The sequence below is a fragment of the Falco rusticolus genome, chromosome 7 (assembly GCF_015220075.1).
Source record: "Falco rusticolus isolate bFalRus1 chromosome 7, bFalRus1.pri, whole genome shotgun sequence".
Lineage (NCBI taxonomy): Eukaryota > Metazoa > Chordata > Aves > Falconiformes > Falconidae > Falco > Falco rusticolus.
This window is the reverse complement of record NC_051193.1, coordinates 59,171,851-59,193,955: the sequence shown is the minus strand read 5'-3', so window position 1 is coordinate 59,193,955 and position 22,105 is coordinate 59,171,851. Positions and strand designations below refer to the sequence as shown.

At 36.1% G+C, this 22,105-nt stretch overlaps 1 protein-coding gene across 5 annotated transcripts in view; it reads left to right on the top strand.

Moving 5' to 3' along the window:
• Positions 1–22,105, top strand: part of PRKD1 (protein kinase D1) — a 143,500-nt gene that overhangs the window by 79,225 nt on the left and 42,170 nt on the right. For 3 of the 5 annotated variants that reach the window (XM_037395006.1, XM_037395004.1, XM_037395008.1), the window contains exons 3-5: positions 15,898–16,029; positions 16,753–16,913; positions 19,700–19,723. In XM_037395006.1, the coding sequence (XP_037250903.1) occupies positions 15,898–16,029; positions 16,753–16,913; positions 19,700–19,723 (317 nt within the window). The remainder of the gene's footprint in view (positions 1–15,897; positions 16,030–16,752; positions 16,914–19,699; positions 19,724–22,105) is intronic. The other 2 variants (XM_037395007.1, XM_037395005.1) reach the window with 1 other exon arrangement.

The window sequence follows — 22,105 nt, the reverse complement described above, 5'->3', positions numbered from 1 at the left end:
TTCTTGGCAGTTTAAGGAATAATAAATATGATCATTTTCTAGTTTAGAGCTTACATTACAGGTCCTTGAAATATAGGAGAATTTATCTAGAAAAATATATATTTGAGAGGAGTTGCTCATTGTAGCTGAAGCACTTTAGCCCATTTCAGGAAAAAAAAATTGTACCTGTGGACATCATACAGTATAACCGACACAGTTTGTGGTAGAGCTAGAGGTTTTTGGTGAAACACAAGAAATTTAATCAGCTCTGAATGCAGCACCTGCTGTGCTTTGATATTCATAATGAACATTATTGCTTGTATTTTGCATTGGTGCATTATTCAGTAGGATTTTAGTGGAGTGTAAGAATCACATAACTCGCTGAACAGATGTTCTGTGTCTGTCTGCTGGCTGGTCCACAGGACATAAGCACAGGTTATTGCAGCCAGCCAGATAAATTGTTGTTCAGTGCCCATATAGATTCTGGCTTTTTGGAAGTGAAAGGTCGGGCATTATGATCAAAGTGGAGGCAAAAGGCTACGTCGAGTTACAGATACAGTCAGCTGCACATTGAAAGAGGAAAAGAGAACTTTCATTATGAACGTTAGTGGCCCTCATAAATAGTTTTATTTTTACCTCTTATATTGTTTTCTTCCTTTCATTTTACGTATTTTTTAAAATACCTGTTTTAACACTTTATTTAAGTTGACTACATGGTATTCTGATAGCGTTTGTATAGGAGGTATGGGGGCACTTCAGAAGTGTATGAAACCCACAAATTTGTATGTTGAACCCTGCTGGTCCATTAGGCTGCACTCCAGGGCATTCATTGACCAGTATCACTAATACCATTCTGTCAGTAATATATTGCTTGCCATGTTGCTGTTAGAATTCTTAGCTGTGAGCTTTCTATTTCATTTCGTCTTCAAAATGTTAGAAAACTTCTGGTCTCCTGATGCACAAGAAAGGAAAGTCCTTTACTAGTGCTGTGGAAGTCTCCATTAATGTGTTCGTTGAATCCGACACCTAGTTAAATTGCAGTTCAGACCAAAAAAGGATCCAAATCTTTGGAGAAAGGATGTTATCATGTTATATTTGTAGGAAGGGGTCCTTTTGATTAGAATACTCTCAAAAAATTAGTAGGCAGCCCAAACCAGGAAGCAAGGTATAGAAGCTGCAGTCAAAGCTATGATCAGAGATGGCTGTAAATGAGCAGTCAGTCATTCATAAACACTGAAAGGAAGAGAAACCGGAAGTTGTATCTTTGTAGGTCTCTCTCCTTAAAGTGCAATCTTACTGTTTGCTCAAGAAAAGGAAGTACATTTATGTGAGGTGAGCTTAAGCTGAAAAGTGTTCTTCAGTCTTGATGTGATTAAGTAGTAGCTGCTGCAAACTTCGACTGGACCTATGAAGAAGTTGCTTTCATGTTCCACTTATGAAACAAAGGATGCAAATGCAAATCGCCAAGATAACATAATGTAAAATTCACAGTAGATTTGAGCAGAATGGAATGTGCTTGCTCTGATAAACTCACTTCTTTAAGCTTAACTCCTAGTTTTTGAAGCTCTTTGGTATTCTTCTGACTAGCCTTTAAAAATGTTTTATTTATTATTGCCATTAATACCAATAAAGAGATAATAATGATTGAGAGGTACAGTCCTTCATATCCTTTCTTTCTTGAGAAGTTAAATACTTAGAAGCTTTTACATTAGTTATTACATGAGATCTGGGTTGTAGATAAGTTAACCTCTTTCTAAAATGAAGGGTGCGTTGACGTTACTGTTTCAAGCTGTCTGTAGGTACAGCCACCACCACTTTGTCTGTGAATTTGTGACCTTTTTGCGATGAACTATATTTACCATTTACAGACTCTATAGAACAAGCTGACAAATGAGAGTTGCTGCGGCTCTGTACTTCTCTACTCAGATTCTTTGGGCACCCTGTTTTTTGAGGATTTCAAGGAAACAGTTACTTTAGATGCCTTCAGACTTACATTCCTGGCAGCCTAGTTTATGTCCTACACTATATCTTGTTCATCAAAGTTTATTAAAAACTGCTGTGTAAACTTGTTGTCTTTTCATGTTATATACAGCAAAAAACAATTTTATATTTACAGTTTTAATATGAGTTTGATTATAAAAAATCTGTCTAGTTTTACTGGAGCAAAATTACATAGGGGTGTAAGAAGTTTTTGCCCAGTGCTGGAAGGCAGATGATGAAACATCAGCATCTTGTGTGAATTAGTGTAACGTACTTCATCTGCTTGCTGTGAGCACTTGTGCTCAATCTGGCAGGATTCCTGTAGCAAGAAAGTCAAATAGCAGTGATTTTATGTTTCCTTGCTGAGCTGATGAGGGCAGGAATTGATCCAATGCTTTTGTGAAGAAGCTGTTTCTGTTTTAATATCACATAGGTGTTACACCACGTGATTGTGCAATGCAGACATTTTATTTGGATTCAATATTATATGGTCTTGTATAGGATAAAATACATTGAACTGAATAAAAGCTGTGGATAACTATACCATTATAGTACATGCTGTGTATCAACAACTGGATTGTAATTTTTGTTTGACTGCCACTTCCATGAGATGAACATTATGATGTTATATCTTTGGACATCATTTTATAGTACTTATGTACTTGGTCACAGTTTGTGATTTTGTTTCGTTGTGATTGAAAAGCATCCTTCTTTTGGTGCCTTTATGGCTATCTATGTTAACACACTATTTTTCTGGTGTTTTTGAGAAATACAACTGTCTTTTCTCTGTCCTGTCTAAGATGGTATCTTTTAGATTATTCTTCTTCTATGTCCTTTTAATTGTCTCCAGCTGTCATCTTTTTTTTCTTATGTCTTTAGAGGTAAGGCTCATTACTGATCAGGTTAAAGTGGATTGACTTTGTATCCTTCAGTGTTGGCCTACATTGTTCTGGGATCATGAATTTCAGATAGATGACTTGTGTTTGCTAAGACTGAAAGGTTCTTTCCTTCTTTCTTTGTTTTACCTCATTGTCTTTTCTTCAGCTCATATATGTTATTGTTGTTACCTTCTGGATACAGACTTCAAAATTTGTATTTTTTCTGCATCAGCAGAATCTTTCAGAACTCCCCCTCCTGTCTTGCCTTACCATTCTTTTCTTTCTGCTGCAGGAGGAAGTAGGTAAAAGTAGGGTGAAAAAAGTAGATCTCCTGTCAACATCACTTCCTTATGTTCTCTGGCAGCATCATCAACAGTACATGCTGTGTAAATGATATGCAACAGGCAAATGTTGGTAGAGAAGCAGTTAAATGTGTCAGCTTTGCTTCTAGCGCTCTTACAGCAATATTGGTCATGCTAGTTGTTCTTCTGCATGGACTTTTCTGTATGTTGTTAGTATTTAATGATTATTTCAGCAGCAGAAAACATGAAATAATTGCAAGATTTTGTGAATGTGATTTGCAAGTGTATTGCTAGCCATGTATTTCTTCATAGGAACAAAATAATCTTTACGTTTTTAAGCTTTTTGAACTCTTAATAATTTCCTGCTTATGTCAAGATTCTAGATGCCATTTTAAAATCTTGATTAGTTGGTAATAATAAACAATGTCATCTTGTATTTATTAAAAAATTAAACTAAATGTTGGAAAAAATAGTATTGGTAGAGAGGATGAACACAAAATCCTTCTCTCAGGACAGGTCCTTTTCATGAGAGGTCACTGTTCCTCTGTAAGTTAATAGATCAGACTTCCTACACTGTACACCTTTAGTTGTCCAATTTTCAGAGATAATATATTTTCAATTTATTTGTGTGCTGTTTAATGAAAATGTCAAGTTTTGTGTTCAGTTGAGATAGCATACTTGGTCTTCCAGAAGTCATACAAACACTTTCTTTTCCAAAGGCTCGTGAAGAAACTGTTCTTTCATGAAAGAAGAGGATAGATGCTGAAATGGATAAATAACTGTTTATAACTTAGGAAACAAAGGGTAGAAAAACATGCTGTTTTCACAGTGGAGGCAAGTCACTAGCAGAGGTTCTTAGGTCTGTGCTGTTAAATACATTCATAAATGATCTGGAAGGCATGAATAGTAAAGCACAAGTGTCACCCCAGATGAAATTCAGTGTAGCTCGGTATAAAGTGTCAGGGGAATTTCTTGATTATTTTTTTTTTCTTAAATGTATGGAACAATGGGCTTTGAGGTAGCTGATACTAGCAAAAATTGAGAAGTTCAAGTTTATAACATGTCATATTAGTGCTCAGTGCAAGTCAAGAAAAGCAAATACAAGTCTTGGAATTCTGAGGAGAGGAAGAGACAGAAAACAGAAGGCACTTGTAATGTCATTTGCCTTGTGTCATCTGTCTTTGTCACCTCCTCTCTGCTTCAGAGAATGCTTTTGCTGCAAAGCAGGGGCATCTGAGGTCTGGGACAATACCACCAGATGCTGCTGCTGCTGCTTTGGGAACTCCTCTTTGAAAGGCAGGATTCCAGGCTTAGCAGACTGTGGTCTGATCCAGTTGTTCTTAAGCTTTTGTACTCTTATCACAAGATTTCACTGAAAATAAACATTTTTCAAGTACATCAGTTTAACACAGGTAACCTCAATGCCTGTGAATTTCCTGTGTTGTTATGATTAAGGTAGAATAAGCAATTACATAACTTTTAATTGTTATGCATCATTAAGTTGTATAGCCAGCTTTCCAAGAAAGGCTGGATTGAAGTTGATTACAGCTTATTACAGTTAGATTCATTGTGGTTAATCCATTAAAGCAAAGCACCTGTCACCTTCTAAAGTAGATCTAATTAATTATTGATGTTCATTTTATGTTATGTTATATACAAGTTAAAATCTCTGGACTTAAAAAAACCTTTATTTTCCTTAAAATATCTTATTATCAGTTGGGTGAGGTATTTTTTCTCCTTTCTTACCAATTTTTATTCAGTTTTCTTAATATGATACATATCACATTTACCCTTCTTTAAAAGGTTTTAGATATTATCATTTTGACTGAGTTTAACACAACCCACTGAGTAACAGTAACTCAATAAATTATTCAAGTATTATACTTCAGCATCTCCCACTTCATCTGATCCTTTCTCAAAAGATGTATTTCCTTCAAAGGATCAATCAACTCTCTTTTAGTGTTTTATAAATCTGTTTAATCCACTTAGTCTTTCCTTATTCTGTGGTGTGTGAAATTTGGACATGGCTATAAATTATTTCACAGGATGCATCTTTAATAGCACTTAAACTTTTCTTAGAGTGGCAAAGTCCTATAGATTCATCTCAAAATTTTTTTGTGTGGCCCATCACTAAAAATTTTGGAGCGTACACCCCCAATATATATTTATTTATTTATAACTTACATGTGTTGCTGAAGTTCTAATATTGTCTTTCTGCACCCTAATGGATTGGCTTCTGCACACCCAGGTGTGTGACACACCTCTCCTTGGAGACCACTGCTATAGGTTCACTTGAAGCTGTGTATTAGAAAAAAAAAGGGTTCACCCTTTTAAAAAATTAAATTGTCTATTTTTGAGTATGTGATTAATAAAACTTGAATTACATTTTCTTTCTCCTTTTCTCAGTTTTTCAAATTCTTTCAGTTGTTTCTGCTACTAACAGAGATTCTAACCATAAAACTGCCAAAACATGAAGATTTCTCTTTTCCTTACCATAGTGTATCCCCTTTTCATACAATAACTACCTCTGCCACTTCATTTTCATTAGCTACAACATGTAGCAGAGAACAAGCCTTGTGATACATTGTTTGACAGTTTCTATAACCAATACCTGCTTGACCAAACATTTGTATCAGTGTATTTGTTAACTGATAGTAGTGAGTCTTGAATGGAGAGTAGCTGTAAATATTTCAGAGGGGAACATAGTGCAAAATAAGAGGTAACCCACTTGGAATAACTTGCCCATCAGACAAGTTGTGTTGTTAACATGTCAACAGTGTATTCTACACTACTTAGATATATGTCAGGCAAAAAATGTACTTTGTGGAGAATCTCTCTGCTTTCTCAGACTCTGAATTCATGGTATCAATATCTTATGGCTCCAGTAGGTTTCACATTAAATGTGGCTTGTGTAAAAAATACATCTTTAAATATCACTGTTACACTTACTGAATTTTACTTTCATTGGCTGACTGCTGGCTTTGGTATTTTGAAAGAGTAAATAGCAATACACAGTCTCATGGTTATTTCCGATGCATGATGTTTGCAGCCCTTTGTGGTAAGATACATATCTTCTCTTAGGAAGTGCTTGAGGTTTGTAGCTAAAACAGGACTAAGCACAAACAAACAAACATCCTTCCTTTGGGGACTATAACAACTTGAAATGGAAACTAAGGAGGAAGAGAGTCAGGAACGGCCGCAGGTTGCAAACTGCTGGTTTTTATATCCATATGGTAGTGTGACTCAAGCCTGGAGACACTGTCATTCCAATGAAACCTGGCTCACTCAGGCTCTTAAAGGGGTCCTAAGAATGTTTCCTTAATCTAGGTAAGGTGTGACTTGTTGCCAAAAAGAACTTTGGAGAGCTTGTCTGCTGTTTAGGACATGAAGACTCCTATCGCTCTAGTTTGTTGGTGCGGAAGGTTATGACACAGTGGGTATGTTTGTTTCCTGGTTTGGTTTTTTGGCTTCCTCCTCTTGAATCCGGTAAACTCTTAACTCATTTCCTCTCCAAATGAAACAATTCCAGTTTTTTAATCTCTCCTTATATGGAAGTCTCTTCCATGCCTCCAGTGGTTTGTCTCATCCATCAGTTCTCTCTTACTGTACTTCTTTTGGGGTCGGTCTTACAGAAACCAAACACAGGCTGTCAAGTGAGGTATATTAGTATGACCATTTCCCAATGTTAATTTCAATCCCATTTATGTGTAAGTGTGAAATCCTGGGTAAACTTATTGTCAGTAGAACACTATTGTTATCTTCAGTGAAGCATTGATATAATCTGTAAACATTTTGCTTATCTTTTTGGCCTTCAGATATACCTGGCCAGGCACTAGAGAGGTTTCCATGAGTCATTCTTGAATTGTTGTAATTCATTAAAAAATTAACCACAGTTCAAAGCAATAATTAATTTATTTCTTCCAGGTTATGTCAACTATAGCACTTCATGAACAAATTGTGCATTTCCTTAGCATTTTTAGGTTCCTTTCTCCCTTTTCAAGTGTTATCCTGGAAAGATTAAAGGGGTGTGGTGGTGGTGCTGAGAAAATGCAGTGGTTATATATAGTCTTGCTTCTGTTCCTTGTTTCAGATGGTCCCATATTAAAGATCTGAGACCTGAAGCAAACATTATTAGTCAGACACTAAAGCATATTCCAGAATTAGTCATATATTTCCAGGATTAGTTGTTTCATCACCTTCCTGGGGCTCAAGGTGAGGCTGACTTGCCTGTAGTTCCCTGGGTCTTCCTCCTCACCCTTCTTAAAAGTGACATTTGCTTTCCTCCAGTTTTTGGACACTCCTGGTCGCTGTGATTGTTCAAAGATTGTTGATAGTGACCTCACAATGACATCAGCCAGATCCCTCACTACTTCTGGGTGCATCCCCTCAGGGCCCATGGACATCCAATACCATGCAAAAAACTCCATCTGGGTATATTCTGTAGATAATGATATATATTTATAAATCATTAGGGTAATTTTAAAGGTTATCTAAAGTTTTGCAGATAGTTAACATTAAAGAGCATTAAAAACAGTTTGATGTACATGGAGGTTCCTTACTGAGTTCAGCATAAGATTATATTTTTAGTTCCATTATACTTACACTTTTAGCCACCAGCATTTATTCACCATATGTACTTTTAGCCATTAACATTTTTTCACTGTGCAACAAACCATTTTCTTAACCTTCTATGAAAGAAAATTGAAGGAATTAGGTAAGTTTTTCAAGTGCTACTAATTCTTTTTCAGCATCTCTTCTTTTTGAGATATATAATTCTGACAATGACCATGTAATTTATTACTTGATTTTTTCAGAAGCCTTGGAAAAGAACCGTGAAGAACTTACAAAGTAAAGTCAGAGGAAATAAAGACCTAAAAGATCTGTGGCGTTTACTTTGATAACAATTTCAGTCAGCCTGAGCATAGAAAAGGAGCAAGAGGCTTTATTTTTAATTTGGAGCTGCTCGTTATTGCCAGTAGTCAAGAGTTAACGCTGAACGCTGCACCAGTAGCTCCAGTAAACTTGCAGGGTATTTAATTTTGTTTTTAATTAATACCTCTGCAGTGTAATTTTGTGATTAACAGGGCCTGAATCCATGAACTAAGATATTGCTGGTTTTTCCACTTAAGTGAAAAATGGGTAAATTCGTAAAGAATTCTATGCTGAGATTTCAAGTGGATTTAAAACCTACTGTGCTGTTTAGTTTATGGCTTTGAAACTGTGGAATCATTCTCAAATGAATCGAAGTACATTAAATTGAACTTTTTAAGACTTAAGAATGTACAGCTGAATGAAGCATGTTGGCTTATAAATGTTAATGTTCTATTAAAACTCTCCTTAGAAGTCTGAACTAGAACTGGACAAACGATTGCAAATAGTTTATTATCTCCTGCAGTTTGTTGCTTAGATCTCATGTTGCGGGTGAGACAATGTAAACCGTAGCCCGTAGTGAATCTGGATACCGAGATTTATTTAAGAACCAAGGAGATCAGAGCTTTTACCTGACTTGGATGCATCCCACAGTGGCTTATTTGCTCCCTTCCCAGCCTCACACTTACTAGCTGCCCACTGCCCCTCCCGGTACGGAGGTGGCTGCTGGCCAGGGAAAGCTGGGCACAAAATTGTATTTGTTCCTGCTGTGCCACTGCTTGCAGCTACTAGCCTTGGGCATCAATGACCAAAATGCAGGGACGTCGCCTGGCCTCCATCTCCCCAATCCCTGGGGTCTTCACTCACTTCCAGCATTTTACATCTAAGCAGTATCTTCACTTTTGTCTTTCCAGCCCCAATTCTTTCTGAGATGACTGCTTCTTTTTAGGGACCTTTCTTTTCCACCTCCTGGTCCTTCTGGACCCCCAAACTAAATGGTCCATGTCCAGAAGCACAACATGTGATCAGCCTTGTGGCTGGTGGTTGAGTTTCTTTCTGTCACTGCAGGACTGAGGCCGTGCCGCTTTTGTTTAGTCTGAGTATTATAAAAAGTTGCAGCTATCCTGTACCAGTTGCAGTTAGCAAGTAGCAGGCTTCTGCTTGAGAGTTCAAAATTCAATTCTGAAAGTTTATGTTCCCCTCCATCCCCACCTCCTACAGCTAATTACCTGAATACCAACTGTTAGCATTCATAGTTTAAGCTGGTTTTCACCTAAAACATTGGGATAAAGCAACAATAGGTAAGGAAAAGAAAATGAAACTTATTGGATTAGAAGGTTTTCCCTGCATGTAGAATTTAAAGTGCTGAAGTACTTACATACATATCCAAAAAGCTCATTAGATCCCAATTTCCATGTAAAAGTTTCCCTATTTCAGAGCAGAACTAATACAGAAACAGAGTGATTATAAATCTATACATGTCTAGGTTTTAGGAAGTTACCACTTCTATCCTGTATTAGGGTCCTGATAATCTTAGTTTAATTTTTAAATCAGATTTCAGGATGGAAATCAGAGTTGAAGTCTTTGATGTGTATGAACTGCCATAGCTCTTCTGACTTTGGTGGAAATGTGAAAACTCAGACTATCTTTGATTGCCACAGTAGAACACTGAAAAGAATAAACTGCTTTCCTTTCTGTTATCTCAGTGAAATCATATGTACAATCATTAGCTGTTATGGTTTAATCAGTGCTTAAAATTTCATAATGTATAATAGTATGATGTATGTATTTTTTAAGTGGTGAATGCCAGCAGTTCTTGTAGGGAAGGACTCGGTTACTGCAGCAAGTCACTGGAATACGTTGCACTCGAGGGCATTCCAAATGGGAGAGGGTAGCAGGAGAACGTCTGCTTTTCATAGCTGCAAGGTACTGCTGATCATGAGGTTGATGGTCTCTTCTGCTATGAGAGACATGGACACTAGATACAGCTCCCATTACATGAGGTTCTGTTGCTCATAATATCAGCATCTCACCTCTGGTAATAGTTCAAAGCCCTTTTAGTCTTGGAACTCAAAATGACCAGTAAATCATTTAACTGTTCCTGAAGCAGGACCTTGCCTCTGTGAGTTGCAGTGGCTTCCTATTCTCATTTCCAGCCGTGCTGAATGATAGATCTGCTCCTGAGCCCAGAACAAGGAGTACCAGCCATTAACAGCCAAGTCATTAACAGACTTGATGAAATGGTCTTGTCAAAACGGTTGTAGTTTCAATGTCTATGTTTTGGTGATACTAGGAATGCTTAAATAGATGATGACAAGTTAGCCTGAGAGTTAACAGTGTAATGGTATCATATTAAGAATGTAATATTGTAAACTTTTCTGCAGAGTAGTACGTTTTTCAGGATATGGTTATGGCATATTTGGAGCCTCTTCTTTTTTGCTGCACAATTTTACATACAGCCAGAAAATAGCCTTCACAGCGTCAGTGCTCTGTCAAAGCAAAAGGATAGTCTGACATTAGAGAAGCTTCGTTGTTAATAAGATGTCCATGTAATTTAGAAAAAAAATTTCATATGTTTTATCGGAGGAATTTTATTTTTTCAGTAAATACCAGTATTCTGAAAGTTAAAACTGTGGGTGTTAGTAGCTATATGAAAGCCTTTCTAGATGTGTAATTTTAAAAAGTTATGAATTACAAGATTATGAAAGAAGCTTAGAAGAACAACACAATTCATATATAACTGCTGCTGGAATTGCATCCTCTGAAAATTTAAGCAGTGCAAGGTTTAGCCACAAAAAGTCAACTGTGCTGTACAGCTGGCAGAACAAGAAATATGAATTATCCGTTTTTCTACAGGTTAAAAGATTTATGTAACTTGCTAGTTAACATAATTCTTCCAGATCAAGTTCTAAAGACACACTAGTTTCAGTGAATAGTGATCTGAAATAACATCATTTCACGAGACAGGAAAACAGAATTCTGTCTGCAGAACCTGATGACAAGACATAAATCTGAAGCCTAGAAAAACACTATTTTGACCTTAAAAATTAAAACCCAGAACACTTCCATACCTTTCAACAGTGGCACATTGCCAAAACAATTTCAAAAGAAGGGGAAAGACTGAGGTTTTGTATTCTTATTGCTGTATTCTGCAGTACTTGCCAAGTGTAAAGCTTTTTTAAAATAAAATGCAGTTTTCCTCCCTGCCTTTTATTTGTGAGTATTTATCATGACAGTATAAAATGATACGGCTTTTTAAATACATCATTATATAAAATGATATGATAAATTCAAATTGTTCAGCCAGGAGTGTTGAAATATTGAATAAGAACAGTATTTATCATTGCTTATCTTTACCATTGGTATCTTTTTTTTTGATAATGCTGGAAGCACCCTAGAACTTGCCTCAGTTACCTTTTAAACCAACAGACCGGTGTTCCTCATCTAGTAGGTTGTTGTTAAGTTCAATTTCTTCTGACCTGCTCTATGGGTAGTGTGTAAGAGTGTCTTTAAGCTGTTGAGTAAGTCTTCCAGAAGTGATTAGTGGGATGCTGGTTTACACACCTTTGTATTCCAGCCCCAGAACACTGTACAAAGGTAGGATCCAAAAATCCTTCACTGTTCCCTAAAACTGTTTCCTGCCTTTCCATGCTTTGTCTTTGGTTTCTGGAGCTTCTAAGCATGACTTTCAGGATCTTTCAGTTCAGACAGACTCTTCAGTGCTAGTTCCTGCTCCCTTATGGTCACAGAAATACAGTTCAGATGTTCTCAAAGTTCATGAGAGGTGAACAGTTTTGCCAGTCAACTCGTCCCTGATGAATTTTAATTCCAGTACATACTTCGTGTTATAGTGGATGTGGGAGGGTGAGTTCACCATGAAAATGATAGCCTAACCTGCCACAGAGCTATTTAAATCGAGCCATAACTGAGCACAGATAATTTACTTTTCTGTCAAGGGGAAAAAAACCCCAGTGTTAATTCAGTAATCAATTAAACAGGCAAAATTTAAGCTTCATTGAAAGGCAATTTCTTTGGAAATTAGTAATGTCTGTTTTGCAATGTGTGCTGTACAAGATATTTTAAGGATATTTACATTCAAAGACATTTAAATGAAAAAACTAAATATGTAATACTGCATGTGTGTTTATAATAACTGGTACAACAACTTCGGTACTATGGGAGATTTATTCACATTTGATTTCTGCCTCCCTAAAATTGCATTATTACTGCTAAGTGTAGTATTTATTTAGTATCTCATTGGGAGAATGACACTCACAAAAGCAAAATAGTTTCCATCCACTTGACAGCTTCAGATGGAACTGAATTCAGGACAGTGGAAAAGCACTGAACGATCAAGTCCCTTAGGCAAAACTGCTTGTGGGAGGTTTTCATTTCAGATTTGCTTCTACAGAGATATTGATATTTACTTTTCTCAAAAACTGGTATTTTAATATAAAGATATATTAAAATATCTTTAATTCATTACGTAAATTATTAAGCTCAGTGGTGTTTCTACTGCTTTTGCTATTTGAAAAAACACCCAGTAAATATATGCAAAACTTTCCAATCTTCCAATTTAGCAAGCATCATTTCTCAAAATACAATTTAAATACATACATAACTTTAAGTAGGTATTCAAGGAATTTACATACATACTTAAATAGTGTAAATCTCAATCTAGCAAAGGATTTATATTTTACACATCACTCTTCTTTTAATTGTGCTTTGATTATTGCTTGTATGCTTTTTAGAAGCAACCTCAGGAAAGTGTATTTTTAGAAACAAAAAGTTAACATATATACAAATTTTAGAGATGTAATCAAAATTGATGGCTGCCATGTCAGAGGGTCTTACAGTAGGGTCTTCCTTGTTTTCTACCTTGGGGAGAAATGCACGCTCACTGAGTATCTTGTTCTAGTAAGCTTTTTGGGTTTATATATGTTATATGCATATTGAAACTAGAGAGACTATAACAAAGTGTACGTTGCAGTTCTGTTGGAAGCTGGTAGGGCATGGTGTTCCAGTTTTGGTGCATAACCCTGAGAAGGCTCCCCAGTACATAGCTTTTCCATGATCATTTTGTTAGGTGAAGAAGAAGAGGTGTTAATCGCAATATTCTTCATAAAGCTGTAAGTAGTTGCGCTATGCGTATCTATCCAGAACATCAATCAAATCCAGAATCAAAAGTCCTGAACAGAAGGGCTGAGGCTGTGAGCTTAGGATGAAACTGAATTGGTCTGTATTGCTGAGGAGGTGTGTTGTAGCAAGCAGTGTGGCTCGAGTTTCCAAAGTACTTACGACTACATCTTCACCTGTTTATCACAGTTTCATAGACGGAGCGAGAGGAGAGGAAGGTGTGCGTTGCCCAGTCTAAAATGACTGCTTTGTAGTCTGTGTGTAGGAGAACAGATGACAGAACATATCCCTGTCAGCTGTTTCCATATGAGACAACAGTGGAGAATCCAACTCCTAAGCTGTAGGCTGGCCAGCACAGATGCTAGTGTGTATTTTCTATGCAGAGGGGTTACAGCATGGCTGTGAACTTCTGACAGTGTTTTTCTTGCTCTTCCTTCTCCAGTCCAACTTTTCTTTAGGTTCAGTATGGTTTTCATCTATAATTTGGTCTCATCTGGCTGCCGGGCTATCATAAGTCAATTGGCATCCACGCATGGTAGGACCATGGAGGTCTGTGTTGTCTGTGGCAACTTTTTCTCCTGGGGGATGTATGCTGGTGATATAGAGGCCCATAAAAATGAATCCTTCTTAGACTCCACAAACGAATGATCTACTGGGGAGATGTTGTCCTGGCTCCTGTGATATGTCTTCAATATGGAATTAAATGGGAAAGTCAATATGCCTGTAGGTTTTTTCCATTTGTACAAGTGAAGAATAAATACGTATTTTTATATTTTAAATAACATCAAAATATATTTTGAAGTTTGATCCTTCCAATATATTCTTTGATTCGGTTGGAACTGCAGAAAAACAGCTGGCTGTATGCGCAGAAAAAGTGGTTGACTGAAGTCCTAGACAAAATAAAATCACAAGAATTCTGTTCAGCATCTAAAATACATTCTGATGAGTTGTGTTTTCTGCTATACCAAGGAGAGCATTGCCATTACAGAGTGAGCAGTGCCTAAGGAGTGAACCTGAACCACTGTAGCCTGGAAAAAAATAGAAAAATAATTTACTTGAACAAGTATCCTTATGTGTTTGGAAGCCCTTGGGACTGAAAAAAACACCTGGCCTAGCATTGTTAAATAAATATTAAAACGTTTTATTTCAGACTCTGAATGTTTTAACATCAGACTGTTCTGTGCAATCCTAATTGTATGGATTAAGTAAGCTTTTTAACATGACTTCTTATGAAAGCTAGGAACAGAATAATTCTGTGAAAAGAAAATGAAATACTGAATTAAGCAAAATGTTGGGTGATTTGGATTGTTTCAATAAAATCAATAAAAATATAATAAAAATAATAAAAAAGAAGCTTTGTTATCATTGAAGTCATTGGATTTTGCTTTTGTGATGGCATTCCAAATACTTCTGTTAAAAGATCCCTAGGCTGATTGAGACTAGAAACATATTTTTCTGTGGACGCTTTTGGAAAAGTTTTTCCTAAGAGCAGCAGTTTTGTGCAGAGAAGGAAACTGGGTCCAAGTCTTTATTGGTGCTCCCCTCTAATTAGTTAAAAACCTTTTCTTGACTGGTATGTGCATTTTTGGTCCTCTTCATTAATACACAAGGAACAAACAAGGGACTAAGGGTGTTTGGATCATCTAGGAATTCATTTCAACTGAACCATAAAAAAAAAAAAAAGTTGGGTTTTTTCCTCTCAATTGCAAGTCAGGAATGTATTTCTGTTGAGAAACAAAGCATTTCTATTAAGTGGCTACATAGTTGCTCATTCATACTGATATCTGTGAAGAGTAAGCACGCACTTAAATCGCCTGTCTAAACGGCAGTCTGAATGAGATTGAATGTTTGTATATGTGCTTAATGTTTAATGTTTGACAGATACTATTTTCCATTAGACTATCTAATAGATGTTTGACATATTTAATAAGGGAAAATATTTCATTAAAGTATGTTTTCAAAAGTATTGTGGTACTGGCTGCCTCTGTATACTAAATAGTTCTTAAAACATTGTCATTCCTTATTTTTACAGTTTACACTAGTGGCTTTAAGTATCCCCTATAACTTTTGAAACTGTTACGCTAGTTGCAGACTCACATCACTTTGGAAGGACTGGTACTTCAGGAAATGTGCAGCAGTCTTCCAGACTGCTCTGCAAGGTTTTTGTTTTTATTGATGATTGGGTGTATAATTAATTACATGCTTTCTTTTTAAACTCGCATTTAAACATGTTTTCAAGTTGAGCTATCAGTTCACGGAGACCAACATAGGCTGCTGAACCAGATATACCAAATAGTCAGCTGAAATGGCCTGCTTTTGATATGTTTTCCTTTACTTGTCAAAAAAAAAAAGTTTTTTTACTGGATGTTCTCACTTTATCTCATGTATGTGTAACTTCAAGTGTGGTGAGTCAACTCTGTAAAAGGGTACTTTGAAAAAATTCCAACATTTGATTGAACCCTGGCAGTTTCTCTTAAATGTTTGATATGTTCTTATCCTCCTGTATTTTATTGGGAAAATATTCTCAAAAAGCAGCTTTATTCTTTTTCCCTGTGGTCATTGTAATATGAAGGTATACCATCAATCCTTTTATCTTCAAAGTACAGTATAACAACCAGTACAAAATTCAAAGCTCATCATCATAGTGACCAAAAGGAGTCTGGCTTTGTTCTGTGATGAGGTGCCACATAAATGAAGCATGTTAGTTATTTTACTAATTTTAACTGATTTTGGGAATCACCTTCTTGTTACAGCTTCTGCTACATTTGAAGACTTTCAGATCCGGCCTCATGCTCTTTTTGTTCATTCGTATCGAGCACCAGCCTTTTGTGACCACTGCGGAGAAATGCTGTGGGGACTTGTGCGTCAGGGGCTCAAATGTGAAGGTAAGTTGCACTGAGAGGTGGTTTTTCAGTCTCGGGAAGAGACCTGTCCATTCCACTTAGGTATGTTGTCTGTGATGCTGCTGTTAAATTGGTTAGGCATCAGAAAAAAATTACAGTAGGTAGAGACAATGAGAACTATCAAGATAATTAACTGATTAAAGAATTAATCCTTTTGACTGCTCTGAGGCCTCCTAGGTTATGGCTCTGTAACCTGAAGTACAAAAATTGCTAAGAAAAGTTGCTGTGTCTTATGTTTCCCTTATGAGCCTGAGCCTGTATCTAATTCTATATCACGTTAATTCAGATCATTTAACTGAAATTACTGCCAGTCCACATGAGGCTGTAATAGCTATCTTTTCTCATTTTGCCACAACTATTTGACTCTTGGCAGGCTGTATCCAATGGAATATACCATTTGCAGTGAAAGACTTCCTTACCTCCCAAATGCCGATCACAGAAATTCCCTGCACTTTGAGTCCATAGCTTTTTGAAAAAATCAATGAAAAAATACTGGTTATAGATGTAACTGTTCAGAGCTTATAACATTATCTCTCTAAAATTTTGTAGAATATAGAAGCTAAACCAGCAGAGTAGAGGAAAAAAGTTTTATCAAAAATAAGGGTGGTGGTTTTGAATTCTTGTTGGTTTGGGGGGAAAAAACCAACCCCTTTGCTTTTCCCAGCAATAAACTGTAATCAGATAGTTTTAAATTTCTCTTTTCAGGATGTGGTCTAAATTACCATAAGAGATGTGCATTTAAAATCCCTAACAACTGCAGTGGTGTACGAAAGAGGCGCCTGTCAAACGTGTCCCTCACAGGACTCAGCAGTGTCCGGACAGTTTCTGCAGAACCCTCACCCAGCACGTCGGATGAAGCCCTTCTGGTATGGGTGTTGCTGATAACAAAAAATAACATTTAGTGCTGTAAGATCTGATTTTGCTTGTTATAGACTACAGAGGGTGGTGGTATGTAAATTATAAAATGTTGCTGTGAGAAAAGGCATCTTGACGTAAAAGGGAGGTCACCAGCTTAAGGTATGTGGATTTAAGGTGTGCGTCACTTTTGACAATCCCAGGAGACTCCTCACTTTGTCAAGAGCTAGGTTATTTTAAAGGTCTAAAACTGCCAGCCATGCTAATGTGAGTAGTTGCATCTTGGAGGATGTCTTCTCTGGAACTAGCAGTTGAATTTCTTCTGTGTCAGACCATTTTTTATCCGTTGGTTTATGATATAGGAAGGATTTGGCTTTGGACAGCAGTGACCCAAATACTACAGTATTAAACTGAGCATCTGTCACAGAAAGGCTGTGAGTTATATATAGTGAATTACTTGGAGCTTGCATATTTGGCATACTTCTGGCGTTCAGAAAAAAGCAGGGGAAATCTCCATTATTTCCTTAAATGCATCTTTGTGCTGAATGTATGTATATGTGTGTGTAGATGTATATATAGATGTACACTATGCACACAGGCACATGTAAATATATGGTACGCTTGTATATGCATTAATATAGTAGTTTTCCATCATGAAAATAACTCTTCTGAGCAAAAAGTGTCAAGACTGGAGTAAATTAAAATGATATGCATTTTTTATCTTTGGCATATTTGTTCCTTTTAACACTCACGGTCATAATATCCTTGAATAGTTAAGAATTTACTCTGTGTGTAAATGAATCCACTCCTAAGTGAAAGTTTTGAAAACCTGAAGGTTTAAAAGAGAGGAAAGAATTTATAAGTACACACAACAATTATCATGTTTTCCTCTCAATTAGAGTATTAAACTTATTAAACTTGACATACTAAAAGGACACTATTGCAAATTACATAGACCTGGTGTTATATGCAGTACCATCTACGAACCATAATTATGTACTTATGCTACTGATTATCATTAGCCTAAAGCTACTTGGAAATTAAAGTTAACATTATGAATCTGTATTTTTAATTGAAAAGCTGCATAAATGAGTAAGGTGCTTAAGTTCTGCAAAAAAGGCAGCAACAAATCTTTATAGATTATTCATAATTCTTGGTAGGTTGTTTCAGAAATGCTGACTTATTCAGAACAAGACAGAAAATTTTGAGGAAGGCTGGCCCTGATTCTGAATTCTTTCTGGAATTTTAGTTAAAAAAATTGTATGAGTGTCCTGGTATAATCTGTATAAATATTCACTACACTCTACAGTTACAAGATAACAAATGATTTTAGTTTGAAAACATTTTAAATTATATGGCTGTGTTATTTGCTGATACATTCTTATATGAAATACTTGTTTTGCAAAGCTACATATTTTAAAACTGTTGAAAATATTAAAATTGCCAGTGAAGAAATACAGTAAGTTTCATATATACTGCAGACTGTACCTCTAAGAACTTGTCGTCATCAGTGTGCCCATGCTGATGATTCAGAACATCACATGCACACGTACACATGCATGAACAAAGCAAATATGTTTACAGTATGTACAGGGATGGGCATTAACCTAGAGAAAAAAAATAGCTTTCCAATTTCATTTTTATTTCAGGAAATCACAGTATTGTGTACCAGCTTTTTAGAAGTGCTCCCACATATGGTTTCTGTATGTTTTTTTGTTTTGGTTTGGATTTTTTGCATTGAATATATTTCATTTTTTTCCCCCAAAGCATAAGCTTTGTCAGTTCTGTATCAGATCTGTCCTTTGGACTCTATTCTTCTGCAGTACTTGTGAGATAAGTTTTATGGCAGTTCATACTGTGGTACCAATTGGAGCATGCACTTTGGAATGTGTTTCATTTTTCCGCCGTCTGTGTGAAGATACTAAGAAGCATCATCCTTGTTCATGAAATCTATCCTCTGTTGTTAGTGTTGATGTTGCACTTGAATCACTGGTGACAAAATTTAACCTCTGTTTGGGACCACTGAATTTAATCAGGTATCTTGTCAGTTCTTCAAATAGGACTACAATAAATGTTATTTTTACACCTATTTACTACATAGAGTCAGAGCAGCTGAGAGAGAAGGAGTTCCTGGAAATCTTTCATAGATGGCATTGTTAAATAAGTTATGATTTCACAACCTTTTTGTTGATTTGTGAACCAGAAAGAAGCCAACTCCTTAGCTCACATTGTTAAATTTAGCTTGTAAGTCTGGCTTCTGGAAAAAATGACACTTATGAAGAAGTTATGCCCTAACTTACAAAGTTGTGGCATTTGAATAATCTTTGAGCTGGATAATGTGGAATCCTGCAAAGGGTACTTTAATTATCCTTTCATATGGAACTACCACACACAGACACGGTTTCAGTTTGGGTATAAATGTTTTCATTAGACAATAAAGCATTTCATTTGAGCTGAAAATTGACTGGGGACTGTATTTGAGTACAGCTTTAAAAATCTGCCTCCAAAGAATAAAATCTGGGCAATATCTTTTTATATTTATTTATTCTTTAGTGTAGTGTAAAACTCATCATCAGAAATGTTAAAAATAAGTAGAACTAGGAGGATGCTATGTAACACAGTTTTTTACCTGTCATAGCTCAAATGCAATTCTTTTGCATTCCATTCTATAAAATAGAATGAGAGTATAAAATAATCCCACATTCATGCTAGCTTCTAAAGTAACATTATTTTCTGTCTTTCTCTCCCCCTTATTTCTTTGTTCTGTTTTTTTCTTATTTCCAACTTGCTGTCTCAGTCTCCTGTCATCCCTGGCTATGAGGTATGTACTGAATTTACTCCTTATCATACTATGAGGAACATCCTTTTTTATGATTATCAGTGTCAATGTGAAAAAATGCAGGAATTTAATCAGAGAAGCATACTATAATCTTCAGAGCTCAAAAGCATTTGTTTTTCTTCTAGAAAAAGTATAACCAGTGCAAAACTCCCAAAGTCCAGATTCCAAAGTGAAGGTCATAATTCTTATACTAAACAGTAAAATTAGCTAACATTAAAATATTTTGATACAAAACTGGCTTTTTCATTTCTTAGGCATGATAGACGTCATTGGTTGGACTGAAGCCCTTTTTTAGTGGTAGTAACATAATGGAAGAAAATTTTAACTTCAATTTCAAAACACTCGGAATTTGCTGGATTAATGTAGAAAATAAGCATTTTATTTTAAGCTGAAAAAACCTGACCTTTAAGTGCTCACCAGCAATAAACTTCTAATACCAAAATACTGTGTACTAGCTTTTTTCATAATGTGGTTGCATTAAAAAAATAAACAGTCAAGGATTCTGTATTTACATGGAAATAAACATGAATGGTGTACAACTAAGTTACAGCTATATGTAAGAAGAGTATCAAGTCTAAATGAGAAAATTTTTTTTTTTTTGGGGGGGGTACTTTATGTCAAAGGTTGTACTCTATGGCTTTCAATATGGATTTTCCAAGGAAGTTTGTTTCATGTTTCAAGTTTTTGGAACTATGAAATGTAGGTATCTTTCCCTTGCAGCATGTATTTGAGATGCAGCCAGAGAAAAGCAGGCTTTGCAAATATTTTCCTTTCTAGAAATACTACATAGTTAGTTTGAGGAATATTTTGTTAGCTGAAATGAAGATTATCATGGACATACATCTATCTCTTAAAAAGAAATAACTTTATTTCTTCCTAAAACACATATATTCTTATTGTAGTGTGCCCCAGAATTACAACTCCACAGAATACCCATAAAACAATGCAAATAAATATACATAGAACAGGAGGTTTGTAATAGCTGAGATAATTTTATTCTAAGTATGTGCTATCTGAAAAATGATGAATCTATCAATCTAGATGCTGATGGGTTACCCTGAAGTAACAGTAATTAAAAGTAGGGGAGAGAGGGGGGGGAAAGGTATTTGGAGGAAAACCAAAATTGTGTTTCTTTTTTAAATAGAAAATGTGTTAACCATCTATGTTTCCACTTTAAAACACATTTATATGGCACAATAGAATTTCATTTCCATTTATTTTTGTATATGTTTCCATTATTTTGGTAAGCTTTATTTTTTCTTCTAGAAGCAATGAATGTTGATATGTTAAGGTAATTTATAGAGACATTGGAAGTGATTTCTCAGAAAAAGCCTAGCAGAGCTTTGCATTTAAAATAGGAATACTGTGTCTCACGGGGCACAGGTAAGTAGAATATTACAGAATTACTTACATATTATCTTTGCTTTTTGATGAAGAATCAGGAATTATTTTTTACTAAATAATTTAAAATTAAAATAATTTTAATTTAAAAAGACTATTTATGTTTCACTGACAGAATACAAAGCATCAGGTGTTGCCTGCCTCTGTAGATTTTTTAAAAGCAGAGGTGGCTGGAGGCCTTTTAGCAATACGCGGAAGAGTGATTTTGCAGAACTAGAAGAGTAGGTTCTCTGGGAGGGAATTGGCTTGAGTTGTAGGTGGCCATTTCTTCTTTTGTTCCTTGTACCCGGCTCTAAATACAGCTGCTCTCTGACTCCACTGAAATAAGGAGTCCTCATTTCCAGTGACTCAAAAATTCTCTCTATGAAACCTTTGTTTTCCCCACTCAGACAGAAGACACGTCTCCTTTTCCCAGTTCCAGACCCTATAGAGCCTCGTATGCCTCCCCAGCTCACTGGAGTGGAAAAAAGGGGCCCTTGAGGGAAGGGTTAAAGAAGAGCTAGAGTGTTGCAGCTCAGGGCAGCTTCATGCCTGAAGCCAGTTGTAATTAGTTGACATTTTCTAATGGCTAGAGTAGAGTTCATTAGACCGAAGATCCTCAGAGGCAAAATTATTATTTCCTCTTGAAGAAAGACACTCAAGTTAGTTGTGAATTAATACCACTCACAGTTTTGACGTATTCTTGTCACTCCCAAGTTATCCTTCCATGCTCCAGCAATGTATACTGCACATTCCTCTCTGTCTTATGGGAACTTATTTTCAGTGGGCTCATTTGTTTAATAAAAAATTCTGTGCTGCTTTGGAGAGTGCTCCTGGCAGTTTTTGGGGGTTCAAAATCTAGATATTTTTTTAAATTAATGAAAGTGTAAAATGTAGGCCATGAACTAAACCAATCCTAAGTAATGTTTACATTGATTTAGTGCCAGATTCACCAGGTGAACCTGGGGTCATACACTGAACAGA